Source organism: Mobula birostris, chromosome 10 (genome assembly GCF_030028105.1).
Source record: "Mobula birostris isolate sMobBir1 chromosome 10, sMobBir1.hap1, whole genome shotgun sequence".
Taxonomy (NCBI): Eukaryota; Metazoa; Chordata; class Chondrichthyes; order Myliobatiformes; family Myliobatidae; genus Mobula; species Mobula birostris.
Genome location: NC_092379.1, coordinates 12353752 through 12377935, shown reverse-complemented (window position 1 = coordinate 12377935; position 24184 = coordinate 12353752). Strand labels below are relative to the sequence as shown.

Below are 24184 nucleotides of genomic sequence, written 5' to 3'. Positions count from 1 at the left end.
ACTGCTACAAAATAAGCCCAACTACTAATACGCAAAGTGCACAACACTACAAGCATCCCTTCCTCAAAGCTATCTAATTTTGACCAAACAAAATATAGCATACAACTAGCTCAGTTTAAATGCTAAATAAATAACAATTAATAAAAAGGAAAAGCATGTTCAATTATACTTCAAGTAATTTTGTTAAGATAGCTCACTCATTACCCACCCCAACCTTCCTCTATTCCCCACTCTTGACATTTTACCTCTTCTCACCTGCCTACTATTTCGCCCTGGGTTCCCTCCTCCTTCCCCTTCTCCTGTGGTCCACTCCCCTTCTTCTCCAGTCTTTGACCTTTCCCACTGACCTGGTTTCACCTACCACCATCCAGCTAGCCTCCATCCCCTCCCGGCACCTTTTTTCATTCTGGCACCTTCCCCCTTCCTACTCTGTCCTGGGGAGGGGTCTTGGCCCAAAACATCAACTGTTTATTCATCTCCATAGATGTTGCCTGATCTGCTGAGTTACTCCAGCATTTTGTGTACATTGCTCTGGATTTCCAGCATCTGCAGACTGTCTCTTGTTTATGATTGTCACTCATTACATGCTCCTCCTGCATCACTCCCTTAGAGCATCAACTGGCTAATTAACAAACACAAGTTTGACAAATGTATCTGAAAATGGCCCAAGTATGTTTCAGAAATATCAGTTTGGACACTTTTTTGTTCCAAAGAACTAAATAGCAACACTAGTCCCAGATACGCTGCTAGCGATCAGGTAGCTCGCCTGTCAATAATGCCAGAACGTGATGGTTTTCTTTTATGCAATAAATTTGTATTGTGTAATTACCCTCCACACTGCAATTTGCTGGAAAACTAATCCCAGTTTTATCAGGGCACTCTGTTGTATGCTTAGTCATGAGTAACATTTAAGTAGACAATGCTGGGTAGAGAAACAAGTGAACTCTTTGTTATTGCTTGCTCTGCTTGCAGTTCAGGGGCTGATACAATGCAGTAATGCTCTGGGTTTTTAAGACTGGCTTGTTCTGCAGTACACAAAAATCTCCGTAACTGCTTCAGATCTGGAACCCCAATGACAATGTGTAAATTCTTCCATCGGCAATTGCCTTCAGATGCCACTTGACTACAAATAACAGTAATTCCTGGTTGCATATTTCAGTCTTTCTGTGCAATGGAAAAACCACGCAACGCCCTGTCCAACGGTCTCTATAGAGAAGACTATTACTCACAATTCCTTTTTTCACACCATCACCCACACGCTTTAAATAACAGATCTTAACGTTTCTGCTGATGTTCCATAAGACCATAAGACAAAGGAGCAGAAGTAGGCCATTTGGCCCATCCAGTTTGCTCCGCCATTTTATCATGAGCTGATCCATTTTATCCTATTTAGTCCCACTGCCCCGCCTTCTCACCATAACCTTTGATGCCCTGGCTACTCAGATACCTATCAATCTCTGCCTTAAATACACCCAATGACTTGGCCTCCACTGCTGCCCGTGGCAACAAATTCCATAGATTCACCACCCTCTGACTAAAAAAATTTCTTCACATTTCTGTTCTGAAAGGGCGCCCTTCAATCCTGAAGTCATGCCCTCTCATACTAGACTCCCCTATCATGGGAAACAACTTTGCTACATCCACTCTGTCCATGTCTTTTAACATTTGAAATGTTTCTATGAGGTCTCCCCTCATTCTTCTAAACTCCAAGGAATACAGTTCAAGAGCGGACAAACGTTCCTCATATGTTAACCCTCTCATTCCCGGAATCATTCTAGTGAATCTTCTCTGTACCCTCTCCAACATCAGCACATCCTTTCTTAAATAAGGAGACCAAAACTGCCCACAGTACTCCAAGTGAGGTCTCACCAGCGCCTTATAGAGCCTCAACATCACATCCCTGCTCCAATACTCTATTCCTCTAGAAATGAATGCCAACATTGCATTCGCCTTCTTCACTACCGATTCAACCTGGAGGTTAACCTTAAGGGTATCCTGTACGAGGACTCTCAAGTCCCGTTGCACCTCAGAACTTTGAATTCTTTCCTCATTTAAATAATAGTCTGCCCGTTTATTACTTCTGCCAAAGTGCATAACCATACACTTTCCAACATTGTACTTCATTTGCCACTTCTCTGCCCATTCTTCCAATCTATCCAAGTCTCTCTGCAGACTCTCCGTTTCCTCAGCACTACCGGAATCCATGCTGAGTTCCATTTTATTCTATTCTGTAGAAAATCTCAGAATCACTACTATCTGCTTAACTTCCAGGGACTATGTTTTGTTGGGACCACTTAGTTTTGAAATATCAAAAATAATCAAGTTCAGTCCACATATGTAGTTAACACTTTCTGAAGACTTTTATTGAACTTGTTTTTATCTAAGCATTCATTAAAACCCTTTGAAACACAGAAATTTTAGAAAGCTGTACCCAAATTTAAAACTAATCTGAAACGAAAGTAGTACTTTCATAATCCAAGGGCAAGGCGTTTCAGCCAAACCACTTGAATAGCTGACATTTTGGCATAAATAGACTTCATGGAGACCATAATAAGATACAGGAGCAGAATTGGGCCACTTGGCCCTTTGCAATTGCTCCACCATTTCATCATGGCTATCCCTTTCCCTCTCAGCCCTAATCTCCTGCCTTCTCCCTGTATCCCTTCATGCACCGGCTAATTAAGAATCTATCAATCTCTGCCTTAAATATACCCAATGACTTGACCTCCAACAGCTGCTTGTGGCAAAAAATTCCACAGATTAACCTCAGGCAATTAACACCTCTTTACTTAAATTTTAAGAATACTAAGCTAGAAATCATAAGTTCTTTCATATTTGCAAGTGTATGCTTATAGTGTAGAACAAACATGACATCTTTTCAACAGGCACAAAGATGCCCAATTCCTTTTCCCTGTACTATTGGCAACATACACTCAGTGGCCACTCTAATAAATACAAGAGTGCAACCTGGTGTGATGTTCTGCAGTTGCAGGCCAGGCCATCCACTTCCAAGGTTCAACTTGTTGTACGTTCAGAGATAGCCTTCTGCACATCACTGTTGTAACACCTAGTTATTCGAGTTACTGTCGCCTTCCTACCAGTCTGAACATTCTCATCTGACCTCTCCCATAACAAGGCATTTTCACCCAAAGAACTGCCACCCACTGGTTTTTTTTTTTTCATTTCTCTCACCATTCTCTGTCAACTCTAGACACTGTTGTGTGTGAAAATCCCATGAGATTTCTATTCTATTTCTGGTGTTCCCACAACCGACGGTCTCACTTTAAGATCTCATCTTGTTATTTCATGCTTTCATTATTTATTGCTATTTGTTTATATTTGCATTTGCACAGTTAGTTATTCATTGATCCTGTTTACATTTATTGTTCCATAGATTTGTTATGTTTACTCGCAGAAAAAAAGCATCTCAAGGGTTGTATGTGGTAACATGTATGCTTTCTGATAATAATTTTTACTTTGAACTTTGAGATCAGTAGTTTCTGACATACTCAAACCAACTCGCCTGGCACCATCAATCCCTTGACTGTGTCTGCATGCTTTTATACACTGATTTGCTGCCACGTGATTGGCTGATTAGATATTTGTGTGTATATATAAGAAACTACACAATAATTAAGAGCTCATTGAATCAGAAGTAAAACAAATAATTAACTCCTTTTACTCAAGCACTTTTACTAATATACGTAATCTTCACTGGAAGTTCTCACTATCTTTCAGCCGACATAAAATTGGCTTGATTTGCATTTAGAATTCAAGGTACTTTTCCATCTGGTTTGCAGAAATTAAGGAGCAGAAAGTATCAAAAAACCTTTGCAGTAATCAACTGCAACAATCACACCAAGCGTACACATGAAATTTACAAGTTCTAAGTGCATTATTTGGAATTTCTTCAGAGCACATGGAAGATCTCAGCTACCTAATTTACTTTTCATGTAAGAATGCTGGAGAAATATGGCCAACTCCTTTAAACATATTTTTTTTTAAACCAACCCAAATTGGATGAGGCTAATGGAGGAAATGACAGCAATCTGTACGTTCTCCTTGTGACCACGTGGGTTTCCTCCAGGTGCACCAGTTTCTTCCCATGGTCCAAAGACACACCCAGTGATAGGTTAACTGGTCATTATAAACCATCCCGTTATTAGGCTAGGGTTAAATCACAGGTCACTAGGTGGCATGTCTCAAAGGGCCAGAAGGGCCTAATCTGTGCTGTATCTCAAAAAATAAATGGCTAAGTCCCCAAGCTTGATTTTCCCTGAAAATATAACATGGGTTCCATTCGTTGCACTTAAATGGTCACCTAGCTCCTTAAGGGCTACCCGGATAAAAGTTCTACTCTGTTGACCTCTACTACATCTCCACATACTCACCTTTACTCACCAATTCTTCAATAGAGCATCTGTCCCAGACAAAACAACATTTAAGTACTTACCAGGGATACTTACACTTATCCTGTCCCAAAGACTGCTCTTTAGACCAGTACTTACCATGCCCATCTTGCAGGTTCTGGAAAGCCAATGTTCATTAGTATTAAAACTTACCTGCACAGCAATTATTTAATAATCAAAGTTCCAATCACTACTTTTACTTTTTTTTTAAATCATTTTCTTTTAAAACTTATTAACAATGGAGATCACTTACTCACCATAGATCTTTTATTTTCTAAGCAGCACAACATTAAATCTTGTTTTTTTACTTTTGTTCTTTACTTGGTGTGAAGATTTTCATGTGATCCCCAAGCAATGAAATAAAATCGTTTTAAATTTTTACAACATTTTCATTAAATATTACAAGAGATTTAGTTTACTGATGAGGTATAATTACTTTATAATTCCATATGCAGACTAGTTCAGATATCTCATCTAGTGTGTCAGTGATTCATGGAAGCACAGCAGTACCTGGTCAAGAATATAGTTGCGTTTCTTGCGAGCAGCGATCTGGATAAGACGGTTCAAGCACTGCGTAGCTTGCTGAATTAGGACGTCCCAACGGCCAGCATAATTGCGTTGACGTCGAAGCCCCATCACCTGTGAAAATGGTAGAGACGCCTGCAGTTGAAAGGACTGGATTCTTTCACTCCCAGTGAGGACTCATTGTCTTGGAACCAGCGCAACAGTCCTGTGATTCGGCTTCTCAATCTTTAAGAAACCAATTAGATGAGACCGTCTTCTGCAGTCACTGACCAAGCTTTTATTTTTTTACCATCCCAGTTTCTGACACCATAGAAAGAAAACAATTCGCAATTCATGCAAAAGCCTCACTTTTCGCATTCTAGGAAACCACAGATCAAATAACATTTTAAGTTCAGCCTACCCACATTGATTATTCAACATTTGAGATTGTACCTGTATTACGGTTTTCTGTGGCAGAATAAAAAATTGAAAACATCACTGCATTTATTGCAAACTGACCTTTGACTCTCTTGCAGCAACACTAACGGAAAAGGTTAATCATGGATTTACATTTCTATGCAATTCCTCCATGCAGACATTATGAAAAATCCAACCAGCATCGCTAATGGATGTTACAAAAGAAAGTTTTCACTTCAGCGTCATTTTTTTTAAGCTTCGCACACTGAACCCAAGTTTAAAATATTATTGTGGAAAGCTGAACTTATAGCTCAACTACATATAATTCAGGGACATAGATTAAGAAAATAGGTCCCTCTACACACCATGTACCTACCTTCATCTTCTCCATGATGGCATTTGTACCGAGGATGTTGTACTTCTTCCATGGGTTGCTGGCTGCGTGCATTGCAGCCCACGTTGTTTTCCCTGCTGCAGGGAGTCCAACCATCATCAGGATCTTTAAAAAAAAAGACAGAAAAACAACTTTGAAAATGCCATTCATTAAGGCGTGGCTCTTCCCATTCTCTCCAGTTTCCAGTTATCCCCAGTTTTTCTCCTTCAATAAATAACGACCTACAAAGCTTACATATGTATGGCATCTCTAATGCAGTGAAACCTGTTCAGTAATTAGAAAATGTTGTCACACAAAATCTGACACAACAGACAAATCGATATGGTAAGCAGCTGAAAAAGTGGCTGCCCAGAGAGGAATGGAAATCTGTATTTTTTTTTTAAAATCAGGTCTTTCATGATTCTACTGCAGGTAAATCAGTAGACTGCAAAGACCAGTGAGAAGTTAAAGTGGGGTTAGAAATGCTGCTTCAGTCATACACCCATTTCTTGTGCATCTGTCTATATAGTCTCAAACGTAGATGGGAAAGATGTAACTATACTTCATTCTGCTTAATTTCATTCCACAATCAGTACCTAATGCTTATATAATGTATATAAAAAAACTGGAAAAACACATACTGTCCAAAAGTCTTAGGCACATACATTTAAGTAGGGCACCAAGAGTTTTGCACAGTACTGTATTTGTTAACGTGGAGCGGAGAGCCAGTTTGCAAATCTGGCGGGAATAAAGGATGTTGGGAATGACGAGGGTGAAATGCCATGGGACAGGTGTGGAGCAGCTGAAAAGGACTGCCAGGGGCAGGGGTGCAGAAACACCCTGAGACACCAGGCAAGGTCGTTTGATTCCTCTCCCTGCCCCCTTCCCACTCACAGCCCACCACAAAGATCCATAACAGACCTAGGTTTATCATCACTCACGTGCCATGAAATTTGTTTTATTTTGTTGTTTTGCAACAGCAATACGTAACATTACTACACTACTATGCAAAATTCCTGAGACTGTATTTGTGCATCTAGATCCAAACACCTTTCTTAGCTTTAGTTTGTATTCAAACTGTATTTATCAGAAATCTTACATCTGAACTCAAACCTTCTACATGAAAGCAACAAGAATAAACACATATGGTCCTAGGTTAAGGAACAACAAAGCTATTGAATGGACTGTGCCTTTGCGCAGCGGCAATCTTCAAAAACCACATATGCAATATCCTTATTCTATAAAGGAAGGAGGGAAGGAGCAAAACAGAACAGCAAAGCAACTGACAATTAACATGAGTCAATATTAAAATAAAATTTAACACAATACTAAGGCATTTGTTGCAGGACATTAAGAAAACTACCATACAGTTAAGCAGAGCGATAATGATCTGAGGGAAAACAAATTCAGGGTCAGGAAATTTGATAAGATTTTTTTTAAAGAATACACTGAGCAGAACAGATAAAGGAAATATCAATTGATTTAGTGTTTAGATTATCAAACTGTATTCTGCATAAAAAAGATACTGCAATGGACCAAACATATTGTGGTAATATTAACACGGACAGAAGACTGGTAGAAAGAAAAGGATAAATGGCTCATTTCCATGTTGGTAAGCAGAGCTAGAATCACAAGGAATGATGCTGGGCCATCATCGGTTTCAAATCTATATTAATGACTGGGTGTAATGTATCCAAATTTGCTAACAATACAAAAATCCATGAGACCCAAGCTAATGAGAAGGGCATGGAAAGTCTACAGGGAGAAAAACAAGTTTGTGTACAGTGAAAAATACAGCACACCATATATAATACAGGGATTTTCACTGAAAAACAGAGTAACGTGCAAATAAGAGACGACAGGCTGTTGCCAAACAGAGATGCCCTTGTACACGAAACATTAGAATACAGATACAGCAAGGAATTAGGGAAACAAATGAAGTGCCGGTCTGTATTACAAGGACATGGGAAAATAAACAGAGGGAAATCTTGCTATAACTATGCAGGACTTTGATAAAACCCCACTTGAAATAGTGTGCACAATGTACAGACTCATTATTAGAAGGATATACTTACACTGGAGGTACTTGAGAAGAAATTCACTAGGCTAATTTCAGAGATGAGATTGTCTAATGGGGAACGACTGACAATATTAGATCTATAAACTGGAGTTTAAAAGAGAGGTGACTTGCTAAAACATGATTCTGAAGGAGTTTGTCAAGGTATTGGTTGAAAAGATGCTTTCCTGTGTGGAGGAATATAAAACTTAGGGAGTATGGCCTACCCTGGCTGTTATTTCTAAAGTAATCAAAGCAAGAGTTACTGTTAGCAGTAGCAAAAGACAGCACATTAGGTCAAACAGGAAAGTATAATAAATTTAGATTTAGATTAGATTCAACTTTATTATCATTGTGCCGAGTATAGGTACAAAGCCAACGAAATGCAATTAGCATCTAACCAGAAGTGCAAAAGAATAGTATTATTTACAAAATAACTGCAAATAAAAAGTGCTACAGCATACAAATATAAAAGTACTGAGACAGTACAATATGGGTGCAATACTACTTAGCGCGGTGATGTGAGGTTCAGCAGGGCCACAGGGAAGCAGCTCTTCTTGAGCCTGCTGGCGTGGGAGTGGAGGCTTCTGTAGCACCTACCGGATGAGAGGAGAGTAAAAAGTCCATGGTTAGGGCGAGATGCATCCTTGATAATGCTTTTCGCCCTGCCCAGGCAGCGTTTATGTTATAGAGTAAGTGGGTGAGGGGGAGGGGGTGTTGATGCTTTGCTGCTGCTTGTGTGTGGAACGGGGGAGGGCTTTGGGAATCTAACATTGTCATTCACTCTTTGGGGGTTTTCTTCTGTGTCATGGATGTTTGTGGAGAAAAAGAATTTCAGGTTGTAAACTATATACATTCTCTGATAATAAATGGAACCACTGATTTGCTGAGTATGCCCATAGGAAAATGAATCGAAAAGTTGTATATGGGACTTTGATAATAAAATTTACTCTGAACTTTGGCAGCAACATCCACAACACAGTATTGAATAAAAAGCAAATTAACAGAAAGTCTCAGCTTGGAAATTCAACAACAAGGAAATGACTCCCCGCCCCCACGCCCCCCCCCCAAAAAAAAGACCACTAAATATTAGGTTCCAAGCAACCCTTCAAACCTTATCAGTATACCTACTTCACACTCTGCCTTTGTCTTTGGTCCTGATGTGCCTGGCATCCGTTGATCTAAGGGCACATGCTGAATGTATGTGAACCCATCAGGGATTCTGCACCAGGGATCCTTCTGGCCAAAGTTGAACTCAACAGCGCAATTTTTTGACAACACGTGTGGGAACAATGGACGTCCAGCAAGAGCTGATTTTTTGACCCTGAACGCAACACCAAGCCACCTTCCGTTCTTGGTAAAGGACATCTCCACGTCTTCACCAACTTCGAAGTTCTAAAGATGCAATGGAGAGTAAAGCTGAAATGTTCAGCAATGAAAAATTTCAGAACTTATTGAAGCAGCTAACAATAAATTTGCCTTCACATCAGTTTGCTAGATCCTGCCTAGGGAAGAGTTATCAGCCAACAAACAGAGGCCCGAGAGTTATTGCTGACCATCAAGCCAAGATCCGGAAGACTCAATTTAACACAGTATTTGAGTTACAGAACTTGCATAGAAACAGGCCCTTCAGTCCATCTAGTCCATGTCAAACTAAACTGCCTACCTCTCAGCGACCTGGACCAGAGCCCTCCACCTCTGCCATCCATGTACCTATCCAAACTTCTCTTAAATGTTGAAATCAAGCTTGTATGCACCACTTGCACTGGCAGATCGTTCCACAACCCTTGGAGTGAAAAAGTTTCCCCTCATGTTCCCCTGAAACTTTTCACCTATCACTCTTAACCTATGACCTCTAGTTGTAGTCCCACCCAACCCCAGCGTAAAAAGCCTGCTTGCATTCACCCTATCTATACCCCTCATAATTTTTGTAAACCTCTATCAAATCTCCGCTCACTCTTCTGCTGTCTCGGGAATAAAGTCCTAACCTATTCAATCTTTCCCTATAACTCGGGTCCTCAAGATTCGGCAACATCCTTGTAAATTTTCTCTCTAGTTTTTCAATCTTATTTACATCATTCCTGCAGGTAGGTGACCAAAATTCTCCAAATTAGACCTCATCAACATCTTATACAACTTCAACATAACATCTCAAGAACAGGCCCTTTGGCCTACAATGTCTATACTAATCCCAACTGATCCCATCTGCCTGTACGTGATCCATACCCCTCTGTCCCTTGTTTACCATCATATCCATTATCTTACTGAATGAGAGAGAAGTACTGAAGGACCGATTGACCTACTCATGTTCCTGTTATCACGTTCTTAACGCAAGAACAATTCAGGCAGACCACCACAGACCAAGTGGTTTTAAGCTCTGTCAAAGGTAGATGTCTGATACATGTGGCTAACTGCCAACCATAATTATTGGACAGCAGCCAGAGTCTCCACAGAACAGCAGCTTCATTATTCCCGCACAGAACCTGCATGCAAATATCCTGTATTACTTTATTTTTCTTTTGTTCTACTGGTCTAAAAGAAACATCAAAATGACGTGAAAACAATTCAAATCCCAACCTTGACTCCTTAGTTTAAACACAATGCAACCTGCAACTCCAGGAAAATCATTTTTAATCAAGAACCGATTTGTTCAGATGATAACTTCAAGGACCCCTTAAAAACTACGTAACCTTATGTTAATATATACAAAATGCATCCACCCAGCTTGTGGCATTGAGTGAAATGGTGCCGTCAAACATTTTAATTCAAACACTTACAGCATCAGAATTCGGAGTTCAATTCCGATGTCACCAGTAAGGAGCCTGTGTGTGGAATACGTGTGGTTTTGCTGGGTGCTCCGGTTTCTTCCCACAGTCCAAATATGTACTGGTTAGTAGGTCGATTGGTCATTGTAAACTGTCCTATGATTAGGCTAGCATATATTGGGAGTTGCTGGGTGGTGCAGCTCAAAAGGCCGATTCAGCGCTGTATCTCAATCAATCAATAAATGCATTTCCAATACTCACAATTAAGCACCCCAGCACATCATTTTCTGAAAATCGTTCTCCAAAGTCCTGAAATTTGCAGTTTGTTGACTTCTTTCCTGTCCCTCCATACCCATACGAGAATTCCTCTTCACCTAAAAAAGACCGTAAATTTGGGATTTGAGAGACTATTTCAATCAGTAATCACCAATTTGCATGCCTGTGTTTGCATTTCCCAATCTGCTATCTTGACCGCAGTGCTTCTATTTGTCCACTAACACTCATAATGATCTCATTCTGCAATGCACTGGATGCCTTGGAGCAATTAGTAGATACAATGAAAAATAGAAACAACTGCAAAAATTTTGGACCAGGTTCAAAAGAACGCTAGCAAATAGTGTTTTATGTTCATTTCTGACAAGCAAAGTCAGCCCTGTAACAGGAACCTAGTGTATAATTACACGTAGCACAAGCTCAGAAAAGGAGTGTGACCATACTTCAAACACGAAGGAAAAGAGTAAACAATGTTTTGGGCCAAGTTCCTTCTTCAGGACCCTTCAGCCATAGTTGCTGCCCGGTCTGCTTAGTTCCTCCGGTATTTTAGTGTGTGTTGGTGCAGTAATAAACCTGATTCTGACTTGAAAAAATCTGGTCCATGTTACACAACTCAATCAAACCACCAGAAAAGATGTGTTTTAGGTATCAGTATACGCATGTACATAATGAGATAATGAGTGTAGAAAATCTGAGATGCATATAGATATGCACAGGAATTAATTTCACTTAACACACATAAAAGTTGCTGGTGAACGCAGCCGGCCAGGCAGCATCTATTGGAAGAGGTACAGTCGACGTTTCGGGCCAGGACCCTTCATCAGGACTAACTGAAAGAAGAGCTAGTAAAAGATTAATTTCACTTACTCTGCGTCATTAAGGGAGTATACCATTCCAATAATCATAGCCAAGAAACACTTCTGAGGAAGTTCATGATATCCCTGATATCAGTAATGTCACAGCCAGATCTTTTCAGTCAAATTACAGAGAAAACTTGGCAACATAATAAACGTCCCATGCAAAGTGACTGTAAAGCTCAGACAGTGGCGTAACCAGTCAGGAAAGATCTAGAATACAAATATTCCTTGGAATTGTGGTCCAGAAAGTAAAATAAAACTCCATGCTCTGATATTCTAGGAAGTGTGGAAAAATGGAATCCAGAGGGAAGATTTATAGAAATTTAAGTAAACTGCAAACAATAGGTTGGACCGACCAACAAAGGCCTCTTTGCCTATAGAGCTTTATGCAATGAGGCAATGAGTAGAACTTAGCACTCAGGAGGAATATCCCAAGAGTCTTGCCCCAGACCACACGGATTTCCCTTTAAATTTCACTGCTGTCTAACCATACGAATTGATCAGAGATCGAACAAAACAGTTCAAAATTGTTTTAAATAAATAAAAAATTAAGAAAATTTATTGATTAAATTGACGGAATGGAGATGCGTCTCTACCAAAGGAGGAGAAGGCACTCCTTCCTTCTGTTAGCCTGCAGGTCACCCTTGGGCAAGGTGTAGCACCTACTTAGCCCCCTGATCAGGGTCATGTGAAGCCATGGGAGCAGGCCGTGGATGGTCGTATGAGCAGGCAGAAAATCTTTGAAGAGTATCACTCGTAGAGACACTGTAGAGACACTGCCAGAAAATCTTTGAAGAGTATCACTCGTAGAGACACTGCCAGAAGGCAGCAATTATGGTCATGGATAGACCATGAACATCCAAGTCATGCAACACAGCACATGACGACGATGATGACAAAAACAATGACAACCGATTAAATTTCCTGAAAGCAACTTCAAGCACTATAAATTTATAACTGTAAGATCAAGTAAAATAAAACCAAATCACTTACTTGCACTTACCATTTCAAAGTTGGTAAGCCCATTATATAAATTGCACATCATTTGTCAGCCATAAAAGTATGCTGACTCTCAACTCAGTATACTTGTGCTCGTTCCGGAGATGGAGTGGGAGGATAGATTTCCCTGCATTTGATCTCCAGCTTGTGTTTGACTCGTGTGCTGCGGGGCACAGGCACAGAAGTCAGATCAGCTAGCTTGCAAAGAGGAGCTTGCTGCACTGGGCCATCTCAAGAAGATTGCACACAGCATCACTGTCTACTGATAAAGAAACCACCAGCAAATGGTTGCGAAATCTAGCACTGAAATTACAATCTACATCTAGCAGTATGCATAAACACCAAAGAGAAGCTATTAATTCCCTGAAAATGGCGCCACAGGTAAACGGTGTCACAAAGAGCGCTTTTGGTAAATTGGCCTTCATAAATCAATGTATTGAGTACAGGAGTTGGGATGTTACGTTGAAGATATACAAAACGTTGGTGAGGCTAATTTGGAGTATTGTGTGTAGTTCTGGTCACCAATCTACAGGACAGATATCAATACAATTGAAAGAACAGAGAGACAATTAACAAGGATGCTGCCAGAATTTGAAGACCTGAGTTATAGGGAAAGGGTGAGTATTCCCTGCAACATAGGAAATAGAGAGATTTGATAGAGGTATATAAAATCATGAGGGGTATGGATAGTACAAATGCAAGCAGGTTTTTTTCCATTGAGGTTGGGTGAGAATAGATCTAGACATCATCGGTGAAGTGTGAAAGGTAAAATGTTTAAAGAGAACGCGAAGGGGGACTTCTACACTTAGAGGGCTGTGAGTGTGGAATGCACTACCAACAGAAGTGGTGGATGGAGGGGTCAATTTCAACATTTGAAAAGTTTGGAAAATACATGGATGGGAAAGGTATGAAGGGTGCATCTCAAGAGGATAGGCAGGGTAATTGCTTTGCACTGACTAGATGGGCCAAAGGGCCTATTTCGTTTATGTACTGCTTTATGACACTAAGGAGATGCAGAAAAACTGAAGGCAAATAGACCAAACTTGAAAACGTTTGGTCCTCTACATGATAAGATGTTGGCTCATCATCCAAGCAGGGGTTCCCAGCCTTTTTATTCCATGGACCAATACAATTAAGCAAAAGGTCCATGGACCCCAGGTTCGGAACCCCTGATTCGAAAGGATACAAGTAAAGCAACAGACATATGGTATGGCTGAGTACAAGTGTGTGCAAGCTTTTCAACTACACATGAGAAAATCTCCCCAAAGGGGACCAAAGTGGTAAACTGCAGAATAGGCTAGTGAGAAACAAAACTGTGACACAGAAACAGGAAGATATTAGCTGCAGTTAATGCAGCAGGAGAAACTACACAGGGGAATTAAAACAAAATAGCAGCAAAATTAAAGTATTTTGCTTGACTGAGAGTAAACCATATGGAAACAATGGAGTTGTACAGGTCTGGTCTAGGAGTGAATGAGCAACACAAAAAGTAACACTATTATAAAACTAGTCACAGAATCACTATGAGATAATACACAGAAAGAGACCCAGTGGCCGAGTGAGTCTACACTGATCATCAATCAACCACTTACAGTAATACATTAATTTAATTTCCAACTACATCAATCAGCTCACATAGATTCCACCATCCACTCAGGACAACTTACAGTGACCCATTAACCTAACATCCCACACAACTTTTGGAACGTGGTAGGGAAGTAGAGCCCTTGAAGGAAACCCAAACAATCACAGGAGAATGTGCAAATTCTAAACAAACAGTGCTGAAAGTCAGGTTTGAACTCAGGCTTTTGCTCCATTAGCTGCACAACGTGCTGCTCAAGTATCTGACAGATCAAAGCCACTAGAAGTCAATGAATTGACAACCTGCATCCTAATGTTTTAAAAGAGGTGACCACAAAGGATGTACTCATGTCATCCTCCTTAATTTCAGATTTTGGAATGCCCAACACTATTTAATAAAAGAGGGAGATAGAGAAAGACACATCCAAAAGAAAATAACAATAGAATTGGGCAGATTTATGAAAGGGAAATCTTATTTGACAAATCATTTTTTCCCCAAGGTTGTAACCAGCAGAAAGGATAAGGCACCCAGAAGGGCTTCTATAAAGTGTCTCTCAAAATATCATTAATCAAAAGTGTGCATGGTATTGGGAGTAATGCACTTGTACGGGTGCAGATTAGTTACTAGACATAAAAGTTTAAAGTTCAAGTAATTTTTTTTATAATCAAAGTACATATGTCACTATATACAACCCTGAGATTCGTTTTCTTGCAAACATACTAAATAAATCCATAATAGAATTGTAACCATAATAGAATTAATGAAAGACTTCACCAATGTGGGTGTTCAACCAGTGTGCAAAAGAGAACAAACTGTGCAAGTACAAAAAGAAAGAAAGAATAAATGAATAACAAATATTGAAAACACGAGATGAAGAGTCCTTGAAAGTGAGTCCTTAGGTAGTGGAATTATCTCAGTGATGGGGCAAGTGAAGTTATACCTTCTTTGGTTCAAGAGCTTGATGGTTGAGGGGTAATCACTGTTCCTGAACCTGGTGGCACAAGTCCCGAAGTTCCTGTACCTTCTTTCTGATGGCAACTGCGGGAAGAGAGCATGTCTTGGGTGGTGGGCGTCCCCGATGATGAATGCTGCTTTCCTACAACAACACTTTGTATAGATGTGCTTGATAGTGGAAAGGGCTTTACCCATGATTGACTGGCCATATCCACCACTGTTCGTATGTTTTTTTTTATTCAAGGGCACTGGTGTTTCCATCCCAGGCTTTGATGCAACCAATCATTATACAGTTGCAAGAAAAAGTTTGTGAGCCCTTTGCAATTACCTGGTTTTCTGAATTGCTCATAAAATGTGGTCTGATCTTCACCTAAGTTACAATAATAGACAAGCACAACCTGCCTAAACTAATAAAACACAAACAATTATATTTTTCATATCTTTATTGAATACATTGTTTAATCATTCACAATCCAGGCTGGAAAAAGTTTGTGAACCTTTGTGTTTAATAACTGGTAGAACCTCCTATAGCAGCAATAACCTCCACCAAATGTTTTGTGCAGCTTCTGATCAAACTTGCACAACAGTGAGGAGGAATTTTAGACTATTCTTCCATTTAAAACTCTTTCAGTTCATCAGTATTTCTGGGATACCTTACCCTCTTCAGGTCATGCAACAGCATCTCAATTGGGTTAAGGTCTGGACTCTAATTTGGCCATTCCAAAACACAAATTTTCTTCTTTTTAATCCATTCTGTTGTTGATTTACTCTTGCCTTTTGGATCATTGTCTCATTGCATCATCCAATTTCTATTAAGTTTCAGGTGTCCGACCTCTACCCTGTAAAATGTCTTGATACAATTTTGAATTCATTGTTCCCTCAACGATTGCAGACTGTCCAGGCCCTGAGGCAGCAAAGCAGCCCCAAACCATGATGCTCCTTTCACCATGCTTCACAGTTGGGATGACGTTTTGGTGTTGGTATGCAGTGCCTTCTTTCCTCTACACATAGCCACGTGCATTTCTGCCAGAAAGTTCAACTTTTGTTTCATCTGTCCACAGAACACTGTGGAACATTCAGGTTGTCTTTTCCAAACTTAACGCAAGCAGCCATGTGTATTTTGGAAAGCAGTGGCTTCGTCTGTTATGCCCTTCGACAAACACCATTCTTGTTCAGTGTTTTTCTTATAGTGGACACATGAACAGAGACTTTAGCAAGTTCTGGAGATGACTGCAGGTCCTTTGCTATTGCCCTTGGGTTCATTTTCACCTCCTTTAGCATTGCACATTGTGCTCTTGGTGTGATCGTTGCAGGATGCCCACTCCCAGGGAGAGTAGCAACAGTACTGAGTTTCCTCCATTTGTACACATTTTCACTTACTGTGGACTGATGAACACTCAGATCTTTAGAAATGCTTTTGTAGCCTTTTCCAGCTTCATGAATCTATATAATTCTTCGTTGGTTCTCTGAAAGTTGTTTTGATCGAAGTATGGTGCATATAAACAGATCTTTTTTGAGAAGAGCAGGCTCTGTCAGCAACCTGACTTTGTGTGTCTTTTTTTTTTAAATAGGGCAGGGCACCTCTACAATTCACACTGTCAATCTCATCTCATTGATTGGAACACCTGACTCCAAATAGCTTTTGTAGAAAGCATTGCTCTAGAGGTTCACGTACTTTTCGAACTAAGACTGTAATTGCTTAAATGGTGTACTCAGTATTGACGAGAAGTAGTACAATTGTTTGAGTGTTATTAGTTTTGACAGATTGCGTTTGTCTGTTATTGTGACTTGGATGAAGATCAGCCAATACTTTGAGTAATTAATGCCAAAAGCCAGGTAATTGCAGAGTTCTCAAACGAACATGTACACGTACACACGTGTGCACACACACACACACACACACACACACACACACACACACACACACACACACACACACGTAAAGACCACAACCTTGTCATGGGGTTTGGAGGCCTGTGTGCCTCAATGACCTGGAGCGCTACTGTGGTTGGAGTCAGGGCTTTATGTTTTACCTCTTGGTAGGGTCACCCAAACCAAACAGTTCAAAGGGTAGAGGCCAGACTAAGGGTGGTCCACCAGTCCTCCAGGTTCAGGGATTCAGCTCGGGGCTAGCAACCCTTACTGGTCAATAAACAATTGTTATAGAAACAGCAATGAAGAATCCTTCTACATGAGAGTGCGACGGTATTCCTGAGTCTCCACCCAGGACTGGCATGACCGACAGTTGTGAAAACCAAGAGGAAGCTACTGACATGATGAAGTCACCCTAGAACATCACCAGAGATGGAGGACACCGCTGCCTTAAGTGGCAGTGGCGTAACAGAGAGCAAGTATATTGTATAAAACTCCTGCAAAGTAAAGTGTTAACAATGTGGCAACAGCTATTTCTGTCATAGCCCATAGGCAAAGCAAACAAAGCTGAACCAACTCTCTATCTCATTAGAGAGCTTGCAAAACAACAAAATATGGGTATGTGTATCGCTGCAGTTCTGCTCACTGGAATTTCACAATAGGGAAAAAACAATGGAGAAAATAATTGTAGTCAATGGGATTTTAAATGACAAGCATTAATTGCATACAGAAAACTCATACTAATATTGACCAAAGTTACTGTGCAAAGCCAGAGTCAGGAAAAGTAAAAGAAATCAATTGACTTGTTGCATTACTTAATACGAACTTCAGTCGACTTGGGTTCAAAGCTGGTCAACAGCATCAAAATAATTCTCTGCAGCTAGGGCACCAAAGCCAACAGAATATCCAACAAATAGAAAAGAAATCTAAGGATTAAAAAAAAACTATCTGTAAATCACACTACATAACTAAGGGCATGATTTGAACAGCAAACAATCTAGTTTAGCATTAAGTCTATTCATCCTGACAAAGGGTTTCGGCCCGAAACGTCGACTGTACCTCTTCCTAGAGATGCTGCCTGGCCTGCTGCGTTCACCAGCAACTTTTATGTGTGTTGCAAGAATTTAACAGGGAAGGTTAGAGTCAAAAGCAGTCCTGGCAGGATAGCAAGGACTAACAGCATTACATAGTGCAAACCTATATATAGAGCTTGACCTGCCAAGGCACAGCTGTTATCTTTCACTAGCTTCAGACAATAATAGTGTGGAAGGATTCAAGGTACAAATCCAACAACGTTAGAAAACTTTACAAGTGCCAAGGATTCTGGTGGGAAGAGTGATGCAGAAAAGTAAATGCCCTTTTCTTCCCTATATTAATAAAGAAACTCGAACTCCTGAAATGGATTTGAAATCAAAGTAAGTGACATTGCTGCCACAACTCAAGATTTCATTAATTTCAAAGCTAAATTCTTTGTTTTCACAACAGGTTGAGATAAATGAGCATTAGAGAATCAACTACTTCTAAACTCCCACCAAAGAGGAGAATATAAACCTCATAATGCAAGTCACTAATTCTAAAGGTACCTGCAAAAAACTGAAGCGTTAATATGGCAAAATGAACCCCAATCCAAATTCAGTACAAAGCAGCATATATAAATTGTAAAAAAAAATTATAGAAATTAATATTTTCTTACCTAACTGCATACTACACGAGTCAAGCGACCAACCAACACGAACCACATGAGGATCAGGCTCAGTTGGAGGGAGATGTTTAACTGGAATTTCTTCATTAATCTAAAAACAAAATGAGAAAATACTAAAACTTAACAAGTGTAACATGCAAAAGTTTCGAACTGAAGTTAAAGTAGATGAAGAACAATGCGAGATCAGAATGTGATCAGACAGTTCAGCAAAGAATGCAACAGCCACCATCTGTGTTAAAACCATTTCTACACTGGCCAATGCCAAATACAGTTGATTAAGGGCACTTGCTAAACTGGAGTTCAGTTTAGTGGCTGTTTTTCTACGTATTTCTAAAAGGAAGACTGAATATTTCCTGCTATCACAAAACAAAAATCACCTTCAAATATCTTACATACTGATTTATTACTTATGCAAGAGCATGAACATGACACAATTTTTAAACTGCAAGGACATTAGAGTCAACTATCTTCCATATCCATACACAAGCACTTCCATCCAAAGTCAACGGATAACTATTAGAAAAAGATTCTTAATCAAGACTTTTGTTCTGAATACTGAAGGACCTAAGGTCACAGTATCTCAGAAAGACTCAGCATTACTGAAGCTTGGGACGTCCTAGTCAGGACAACTCATACGTACATTGAAAGGTTAGATCCAAATTACAGACAGAATTTAATTTTACTTAGATTAATCACAAACTTTTTTAAAAAGTGTTTTATCACTAAAGGCTCTTCAACCATCAAATATAACTTTATAAAAATACAAATGGAATATAAATTTAATCATTTAAAACCGTTATAGTGAATTCATGGCATACCTTTCCAACGTCCACGTTTGTTTGGAATTTGGACGCAAACTGAACACATTAATCTACGTAAATTCTGATCAAAGCTCTGCACAATTAATAGCTCACAACCTTATTTTTACTTATTCCATTACTTAGAACTCTCATGATCTCTTGACAATTTGTTTTCTTTTATGTAGTGCCTAGATGCTTTTCTACTGCACTGTACAAATGTCTTAGGCACACATATACAGTTAGTATGCCTATGACTTCTGTACAGTACAGTTTTTGTCACTGTGGAGAGGAAAGCGAGTTTGTAAATCTGGCAGGAGCAAAGGATGTCGGGAACGGCAAGGGTGAAGTGCCGTGGGCGGGGTGTGGGACAGGTGGCAGAGAAGGAGTGCCAGGACAAGGGTGTCCTGAGGGAAGGTCATTTGATTCCAAATAATTGATTTATTGATCATTGCAGAATGTCTCTATGGTGCTTCCCACTCCCTCTTCTCTCCCTACTCCCTTCCCACACTTAGTCCACAATAGAAACCCACATCTTAATCAGGTTTATCACCACTCCCATATGTCATGAAATTGGGTTTTTTTGAGGCAGCAGTACAGTGCAATATATAAAATTGCTATAGTACTAGGCATCCCAGTTATATCCCATGCAAAAGTTTGGGCACCCCAGTCAAAATTTCTGTTACTGTGAATAGTTAAGTGAGTAGATGATGAACTGATCTCCAAAAGTCATAAAGTTAAAAATGAAACACTCTTTTCCACATTTTAAGCAAGATTAATGTATTATTTTTGTCTTGTACAATTCTAGAGTGAAAAAAAGGAGCACCATGAAAAAGTTTGGGCACCCCAAGAAATTTGAGCTCTCAGATAATTTTTACTAAGGTCTCAGACATTAATTAGCTTGTTAGGCCTATGGCTTGTTCACAATCATTAGGAAAGGCCAGGTGATGCAAATTTCAAAGCTTTATAAATACTCTGACTCCTCAAACCTCGTCCCAACAATCAGCAGCCATGGGCTCCTCTAAGCAGCTAACACTCTGAAAATTAAAATAAAATGATGCCCACAAAGCAGGAGAAGGCTATAAGAAGATAGCAAAGTGTTTTCAGGTAGCCATTTCCTCAGTTTGTAATGTAATTAAGAAATGGCAGTTAACAGGAACGGTGGAGGTCAAGTTGAGATCTGGAAGACCAAGAAAACTTTCCAAGAGAACTGCTCGTAGGATTGCTAGAAAGGCAAATCAAAACCCCCGTTTGACTGCAAAAGACCTTCAGGAAGACTTAACAGACTCTGGAGTGGTGGCGCCTTGTTCTACTGTGCAGCGACACCTGCACAAATATGACCTTCATGGAAAAGTCATCAGAAGAAAACCATTCCTGCCCCCTCACCACAAAATTCAGCATCAGAAGTTTGAAAAGAAACATCTAAACAAGCCTGATGCATTTTGGAAACAAGTCCTGTGGACTGATGAAGTTAAAATAGAATTTTTTGGCTGCAATGAGCAAAGGTATGTTTGGAGAAAAAAAGGGTGCAGAATTTCATGAAAAGAACACCTCTCCAACTGTTAAGCACAGGGGTGAATCCATCATGCTTTGGGCTTGTGTTCCAGCCAGTGGCATGGGGAACATTTCACTGGTAGAGGGAAGAATGAATTCAATTAAATACCACCAAATTCTGGAAGCAAACATCACAGAGTTCGTAAAAAAAAAAAAGCTGAAGATGAAGAGAGGATGGCTTCTACAACAGGATAATGATCCTAAACACACCTCAAAATCCACAATGGACTACCTCAAGAGACGCAAGCTGAAGGTTTTGCCATGGCCCTCACAGTCCCCCGACCTAAACATCATCGAAAATCTGTGGATAGACCTCCAAAGAGCAGTGCATGTAAGATGGCCCAAGAATCTCACAGAACTAGAAGCCTTTTGCAAGGAAGAATGGCGAAAATCCCCCAAACAAGAATTGAAAGACTCTTAGCTGGCTACAAAAAGCATTTACAAGCTGTGATACTTGCCAAAAGGGGTGTTACTAAGTACTGACCATGCAGGGTGCCCAAACTTTTGCTTCAGGCCCTTTTTCTTTTTTGTTATTTTGAAACTAGAAGATGGAAATAAAGAAGTATTCTTGCTTAAAATATTAAAGAAATGTGTCATCTTTAACTTTATGCCTTTTGGAAATCAGCTCATCTTTTAATCGCTAAGCTATTCACAGTAACAGAAATTTTGACCGGGGTGCCCAAACTTTTGCATGTCACTATATATGTGCCTTTTGCACAGTATTGCATATTGTTAAAAAACCTTCCGTCTCAGAAACAATTTCCAATAATAATCAAGGGTTAGCACCCTGCCTGAATCTTTAAATTTTCCTTGCTAACTTTATGCTCTTGCATTTGCATCTTACAGTATCTTGAGGAATCCCAAAACTATTATAATTCATTACACATGGTAAAATGCCAAGGCCCTCAATACTCCAGTTCTCAGACTTTCAAAGAACACTTCCGCCTCTCACGTGAAATTTGTCAATTTTATCAAATTCACCACTGCCTCAAAAATGCATCCAGATGAAGGTCTTGATCTAAAACACGACTATCAATTTACCTCCACAGATGCCACACAACCTGCTAAGCTCCTCCAAGGGTGTTTCCTCTGCTCTTCTTCCTACTGCCAACTCGCGTCTCTGATTTTCATACCTCTTCTAATAAGCAAAATATCCCATACAAAAATATGCTCATCTCCTAACACTGTCTACTTCCACACCAGGGAAAATAAAGCAAAGACAGGATTGCTTTTAGTCTTGTGTTTCAGTTACCTTGATTAAATATCCCTCTGCTCCTGCCATTGATAAGGTTTGTTTTGAAGTGTATAGATTTTAAGAGAATGGAAGATTAACTACAAACTGTTCATTTCCTTATACTGCTGCTTACTTGATTATCCTCTGACGGGACCACAACCTACACATGGTTTGGAGGCTTGCATGCCTCAATAACTATGTTGGCTGGAATCAGGGCCTTATGGTGAAAGGGTAGAGGCCAGACTAAAGGCTAATTTATATTTGCGCATCAAATGGATGCTGTAACCTACGCAAGCAGCCTACGTGCGTTGTGAGCATTTATACTTGTGCGTTGGTGTGTCTGTATCGTTCTGCAATTCGGGCACGTCGCTCATGCGCACACACCTGCCCATGCAAGGCTTCATGGTCATGGTGGTCTTTCTCGGGGTAAACAAGTTTAAAACGAGCGTCTTTTTTCGTAAAAGCGAAATGTGTCCTCCATAATTCCGGAGGTCTGTAAAGCTTCATGGAAAGCATTGCAGCCAGAGTTCCATCCCTGCCCTTCAGTCGCCCAAAGGGAAGCTATTGCAGCGTAGGAGGAAATGCGATGCTACCAAGCGGACCAATCACAGTTGTTACGGTCTGCGTTGTCGCGATGTGTAGTTACATTTTGGGAGAGGTGCACATTAGACTACGGTGTAGGGATCTGCGTCGGCTCTGCAGCGACACCATACCTACAGCGTCAAGTTGATGCACAAGCATAAATCAGCCTTAAAGAGCGTCCACCAGTCCTCCAGGTTCAGGGTTCAGCTCAAGGCTAACAGCCCTGACTGGTAAAACAAAATTGTTACGAAAACAGCAATGAAGAATCCTTCTACATCTACTCGCAATGGTATTCTTGAGTCTCCACCCAGGTTTTGCATGACCGACAATAGTGAAAACTGAGGGGAAACTACTGACACAATAAAGGAAGCCCTGTACATTGCTACACTAAAAGACAGCGGCGTAGCAGCTGTAAGTTATTTTATTATTATAGTGTCAGTAACATACCATCTCAAATAAACATACACCTTGCACTTCATGTCAACCTGTCAGTCTACAGATCAGGCCACTCAGGGACTTGTGATTGCTATTTTATGACTATACGTGCTGTGTTTTGCACCTTGGCCCCAATGGAATGATGCTCCCTTTAGCTGTATATATGTATATGGTTGAGTGACAATTAACTTGAACTTGAAAACAGGTCATAGGTAGTTCAAGTAACCAGAGGGAACAGAACAACAATCCTGATGTACTTAGAATACGCTTGTCACAGGCGTACAAAGCAACTAAAACAAAGTGCTTACCCCAGAGCTAACAAAGAGCATTCCAAAACAGTCATAACATGCATTATCACTTTGATTTGAAAACTAAGTTGAATAAAAATAACACGTACTTTCAAAGTATGCAGATGACATTGAACTTAATGCCTGGATTTCTTCCAAACTATTTTTGTCTTCATAATAACTACTAAAAGCTGAGTGATACTATTATTATTTCAGTCTTAGACATCCAATGGTCACCTGGTCTGCCTTCCTCCCATACCTAAACATCATTGCTATGTGTTAACTTGGTGAGTTAAGTTCACTTATCTCACAGCTAACTAACCAAAACCCTGCTAGTTAGCAGTCAAATTTAAAATTCCTTGGATCTAAACCACCCTTGGCCTTGCCCCTCCAATTCCGTAATCAGAGTCCTACAAGATCATAGAAATTCTGCCCTTGGCCACGTGCCGGATTTTCTCTCATTGCTCACTATTGCTTCGAGTCCGAATTCCTTCACTACAACTGCCTTTAAACTCCGCAAAGTCTATGGTTT

At 40.1% G+C, this 24184-nt stretch overlaps 1 protein-coding gene across 1 annotated transcript in view; it reads right to left on the bottom strand.

The window, feature by feature from the left end:
* Positions 1–24184, bottom strand: part of LOC140203831 (heterogeneous nuclear ribonucleoprotein U-like protein 1) — a 60486-nt gene that overhangs the window by 9773 nt on the left and 26529 nt on the right. Inside the window, exons 6-10 of the mRNA XM_072269934.1 lie at positions 18755–18854; positions 10786–10898; positions 8891–9154; positions 5707–5829; positions 4920–5048 (exon numbers count right to left, since the gene is read on the bottom strand). Of these exons, the coding sequence (XP_072126035.1) occupies positions 4920–5048; positions 5707–5829; positions 8891–9154; positions 10786–10898; positions 18755–18854 (729 nt within the window). The remainder of the gene's footprint in view (positions 1–4919; positions 5049–5706; positions 5830–8890; positions 9155–10785; positions 10899–18754; positions 18855–24184) is intronic.